The sequence below is a fragment of the Malurus melanocephalus genome, unplaced genomic scaffold (assembly GCF_030028575.1).
Source record: "Malurus melanocephalus ecotype Western Australia unplaced genomic scaffold, MMel_1.1 scaffold_149, whole genome shotgun sequence".
In the NCBI taxonomy this organism is placed as follows: Eukaryota; Metazoa; Chordata; class Aves; order Passeriformes; family Maluridae; genus Malurus; species Malurus melanocephalus.
Genome location: NW_026623381.1, coordinates 832,391 through 837,607, shown reverse-complemented (window position 1 = coordinate 837,607; position 5,217 = coordinate 832,391). Strand labels below are relative to the sequence as shown.

Below are 5,217 nucleotides of genomic sequence, written 5' to 3'. Positions count from 1 at the left end.
AAAAGGAAAAACAGAAATTCTCGGCATTTAAAGCCAAAACGCTCCAGCACATCCAGATGCAGCTTTGTGCAACGGATCCACCCCAGGGATTATGGCATATCCCAAACTGTGCCTATCCCGGGGATAACCCAAACAGTGAGCATCCATCCTTGTGACTGCCCGGGGGAGCACCCAAACCGTACCCATCCCTGTGCTTATTCCGGTGTCCATCCCGGGGATCACCCAAACCGTGCCCATCCCTGTTCCCATCCCTGTGTCCATCCCGGGGATCGCCCAAACCGTGCCCATCCCTGTTCCCATCCCTGTGTCCATCCCGGGGATCATCCAAACCGTGCCCATCCCTGTGTCCATCCCGGGGATCATCCAAACCGTGAGCATCCATCCTTGTGACTGCCCGGGGATCACCCAAACCGTGCCCATCCATCCCTGTGCCCGCCCAGGGGAACATCCAAACCGTGCCCATCCCTGTGCCGCCCCGGACCGCCCCCAGACCGCATTCCCCGACTGACCGGCCGTGTGCCAGGTGGTGCCCGAGGTCAGGCGGTCCCTCTCCAGCAGCACCACATCRCTGACCCCCAGTTTGGCCAGGTGATAGGTGGTCTGGCAGCCCAGGCTGCCCCCGCCGACCACCACCACTTGCGCCGAGGCGGGCGGGGGCCGGGTGGGTTCGCTGCCCCCGGGACCCTCCTCCTGCAGCGTTTTCTGGTACGGGACGCTCTTCTTGGCCGTGGGTGCCGAGGCGCTGCTGAAGGGCCGGGGGCTCCTCCAGGGGGGCGGCAGGAGGCGGGGGGCAGCTGCCCGCCAGGCACAGCTCATGTAGGACATGTCCACCTGCGAACCCCAAAAATGGCCTGTTTGCATCCCCGGCCAGCCCCTGGATGCTGCTCCCCTCGCCAGCACCCATCTGTGGATGCTGTGCAGAGGCTGAGCGAGCCCTGAGCGGACTGGGGGGGTCCTTTTCCAGCAGGGAAATGGGATCGCGGCTGCACATTTCTGCAGGTCCCAAACAACCTCCACAGGGGCCCCCTTAGCCAAGGGGCTCGGGAATTCCTAAGGTACAGCAGCCCCGTACTCGCTCCAGAAATCGCTTTTTCTTTTTTCTTTTTTTTTTTTTTTCCCTCCCCACTGGAATTCAGGAGCTGTCTGGCCACAGCGGAGGTGCCAGGTTTGCTCCCTATCAGAGGGTGGTGCAATGGCTGCTGGGGGACAAATGGGGACAGATCCCGTCACCCCTGCGTGGCTCCTGGCTGAGGACACGGCTCGGGATTTTGGGTGCATTTGAGGGGCTCAGTGGCGCCGGCACAAATCCCCCTTCCGCACAAGCCACGGGCCACGAGCAGAGTTTGCCCCGGAGTTCACCCCAGAGACCCCCTGCTCGCTGCCACATGATCATCCATTGTCCCCACAGTGTCCCCACAGTGTCCCCACAGTGTCCCCCACGCTTCAAACTCCATTTGGCAATCCTGAGACACCGCAGGAATTCCCTCAGCACATTCCCTCCAGGATCCACTCACCAGCAAGGCTCACTCCGGGCTGGTTTTCTCTGCCGGGATGTCGTGGGGCCCCTGCCTTCCTCCGATGCTCTCCACCTCCTCCTCCTCCTCCTCCTCCTCCTCTTCCGTCCCCTTGGCCCCTGCTGCAAAAAATATTAACCAGCACCCAGTGGTGAGTGGATCCAGCGTGAGAGGTCAGGAAAAAGGGACTCACTCACCTCCCTCGTCCCCCTTCCCGTGGCTCTGCTGCTTCCCAGGCGAGACAAAAAGTCCGGCAGAGCGGAGAAATTCGAAACGGGGAGGAAAATGCTGCTTTTCTCGGCCGGCTCGGTGCCCAGCAGAGAACAAACAGCCCAGCTGGGGCCAGGGGGACTCCGAGCCTCCCGGGCTGGCTGGGCTGGCTGCAGTCAGCTGGATGCCAGAKAGCAAACACGGCGAGGGAAGGCACCATCTGACCCTCCTGCCGCAGCTCCCAGCGGCTCCAGGTGAAGAACAGAGTGAAAAAATTAATTTACGCCTCTCCTAAAGCAGAGCCCGGAGTTCAAAGCGAAGGTGGCGACACCAAAAAAATGATTTAATTTGGAGATGGGTAGGAAAAAAGAAGGGTTTGATTTGGATCTCCAGACCTGAAGKTTTGTTGTTGCCTGTGCTCAGGACTTTGAATTGCCCTGGAATTTGGGCCTGTTTGGGCAGGGTACACGGGATCTGCTGAAGGGCTCCGTGCTGATATCTCTGAGGAGCAGAAATCGAGGTGGAGTTGTGGTTTGGCTGCTGCTTGGGAGGGGTCGGGGTCCCAGCAGCATCGTGGCAGCATCACCCACCCCTTCAGAGCGCTGAGCAGCCCAGGGAGGGATTTTGGGGTTTTTTAAACACCCAGCAGTGACCCTGGAAGTGCCCCCTTGCAGCTCCTCTGTACCCAACCCCAATGGGCACAGTGTGGTGCCCAATGTGCCTCCAACCTGCCCCAGTTTGGGACAGCTTTCAGCAGGAGCTGAGGGGTTCATTTATTCCAACTGCCTCCAGCAGCATTTCCCCTCCTTCTCCCAGAGATAAAACTGGTGTCTGTTTTACAGAGAGCCCCGATTCCTGCAGACTTCTCCACAGACTGAATTGCTCARAATAACCACAGAGCCGCAAACAAGTCTAAACTCCTGTTTGCAGTGGGGTGGTTGTGTTTGACAGGTCAGAAYCATTTCATCAGCGTGTCCTAATTATAAATACGACCTTTGGGTTAGACCAGACCTAGAACAATGCAAGCCCGAGCCCAGCTCAGCAGCCTGAGCCCTTCACCGAGCTCAGGATGGGCAGTGTTGAAAGTGGCAGCTGCTACAGCCCCTCCGAGCCCTGCTGTGAGCTCAGAGCAGGATTGAGGGGGGTTATTTCTCATGATGATCAGTCCGGGGTAGTGGGAGCCTGCCCAGTTCAATCCTCCCCTTTCATTTTTAGGTTAATTCCAAAATGAAGCAGCGCAGCGGTTCAGGCGCCAGCTGGAGTTTTCTAGGTCACAGCAAACATGGTTAATGCAGGGCTGAGCCAGCCAGGCGTGCTGCAGACTGTCAGCATTGCCCTGCCATCCCATCCCATCCCATCCCATCCCATCCCATCCCATCCCATCCCATCCCATCCCATCCCATCCCAGCCCAGCCCAGCCCCATCCTCGTGGAGCTCAGGGCTCATCTCGGCCCCCAAAACCCAAATTTAGGGCCAGGAAACCACCATGTGTGACCAGCACACGACTCTGAATAGAAAGCACCCAGTCCTGCTGGGCAGAGCTGCTCTGAGCTCTCCCCTTGGCCACCCCCTGCCTCAGTTTCCCCACCCTGACAGCACAGCAGTTAGAACCCTGGTTTTGGGATTKCCTTGGGCTGGAAGGAAATCCCAAATTCCACCCACAGCGTGGTAGAGGGAGGTGGCCACACGCTGGCCGGTGGCCACAGGGCTTGAGAGTGGCTGTCCCATGGTGACAGGAGCAGCCAGCAGCCACAGCCACCCCCATGCCTTGCTCAGAGCCCAGGGCTCTGCTCACCAGGGGGATTTTGTCAGCAGCTGCTCTTGCTGGGGGAAAAACCAGAGCAATAAATAAAAAAACTCCCTGTGGCTGACGGGACCCCCCTCCTGGGCAGGGCTGGAGACAGCTGTGCCGGCTGTGGCTGGACATTTCTCCTGTTAATGGACATTTCTCCTCCTGTCAATGCCCCTGGACATTGCTCCTCCTGTTAATGCCCCTGGACATTTCTCCCCCAGTTAAAGGACATTTCTCCCCCTATTAATGCCCCTGGACATTTCTCCCCCAGTTAATGCCCCTGGACATTTCTCCTGTCAATGCCCCAGGACATTTCTCCCCCCGTTAACACCCCTGGGACACTGCTCCTGCTCTGGTCACTGCCCCTGGCCGTGGCTGGGCACAGAGGATCAATGCCCCATTGATTCCTGAGCTGTCAGACCTCTCACTGGAGCAATTCTGGCACCAAGCCGCTGTCGAGGCACCCACCTGTGCCCTCCAAGCACTGCCCAAGGTCTCAGTGTCCCCAGAGCAGGACAGAACAGGGGCAGATCTTTGCACTGCCCAGCTCTTGGCTCCAGGGTTGYGTTTTGCAGCCCAGCTGTGCCATGGCCATTCCAGAGCTGAGGTTCATCACCAGCAGGGGAGGACTCAGGTATCAAACCCTGGTATTTCACACGTGGTGAATGTTGGGGAGAATCCCTAYAATCCCTCAGACCAAAAAACAGCAATGAGGAAAGAGTTTAACCCAGGCAGGGTCAGCATATGGACCGAGGCTGCTGGGCAGCACCTTCCCAAAGCAGCACCCAAAATTTAGTGCCCAGCTCATACCCTGATTCCCCAAGTGAAACACTTCTGCTCATCACTACAGCCCCTTCYGCTGATCCTGGGAAAAGTGAAGCATTGGGGGCTCCAAGGACAAGAAAAAAATTAATGTTCTTAATTAAACGACAGCCCTCTGCTTGGGGTGAAGCCTCCTGAACGCCCCAGGTTTTTATAAGCAATTGTGAAATTTATATATTGCTCTGGAATACGCTGCTGCCTGCAGGGCCAAGAGGGATTGTGGAATATGAGACTCAGGAGTGACTAAAAGCCATGGAAAATCATCCCCTTTCTCTCACCCCACAGATCAGGAGTCACAGGAAAGCCTTTGGATGGGACAACTGCACGAGTGGCAGCTGCTCCAGGAATGAGAAGGAACCTGAGAGGCACTGCAGGAGGGATCTATCCTGAATTTTGGAAGGATAAAAACACTGTTCATGCCAGGAATTGGAAAGGATCCACCCCTGTGAGCACCCTGTGCAGCCAAAGGAGTTTTAGTGACAAAGACCCCAATACGATCCCAAACCCCCTGGCACAGTAAAAACCATGGCTGGAAAAAATTAAAAAAAAAAAAAAAACCTATCAGCAAAATTACACTTTATTTTTTCGTTGGGGAATTTACTCTGATGAATTGTAACTTAAAAAGGCCTGGAAAAACCACATGCAAAAGGGTTTCTAAGTAGCAGCTAAAGTTTCTATTCCAGCATTACAAGCTATTCCAAAGGATTTTCCAAATTCCCAGCTATAAACTATTCCATAAACAAACAGTTTCATCTTTAAACCCCCTCCACCCTACCCCAGTTAGTGCAGTGCAAAGGAAAAACCCAAGGAATTTACATATTATTTTCCAACAAATCCCATTGCAATTCCGAAGGACCTGCGATGAACTAAAATAATATA

At 55.7% G+C, this 5,217-nt stretch overlaps 1 protein-coding gene across 1 annotated transcript in view; it reads right to left on the bottom strand.

Annotated features, from left to right (window-relative positions):
• Positions 1 to 1,862, bottom strand: part of SARDH (sarcosine dehydrogenase) — a 22,968-nt gene extending 21,106 nt beyond the window's left edge. The window contains 3 exon segments of the mRNA XM_057371541.1: positions 510 to 831; positions 1,515 to 1,636; positions 1,712 to 1,862. Of these exon segments, the coding sequence (XP_057227524.1) occupies positions 510 to 825 (316 nt within the window). The 5' untranslated portion in view covers positions 826 to 831; positions 1,515 to 1,636; positions 1,712 to 1,862.
• Positions 1,863 to 5,217: the final 3,355 nt, after the last annotated feature.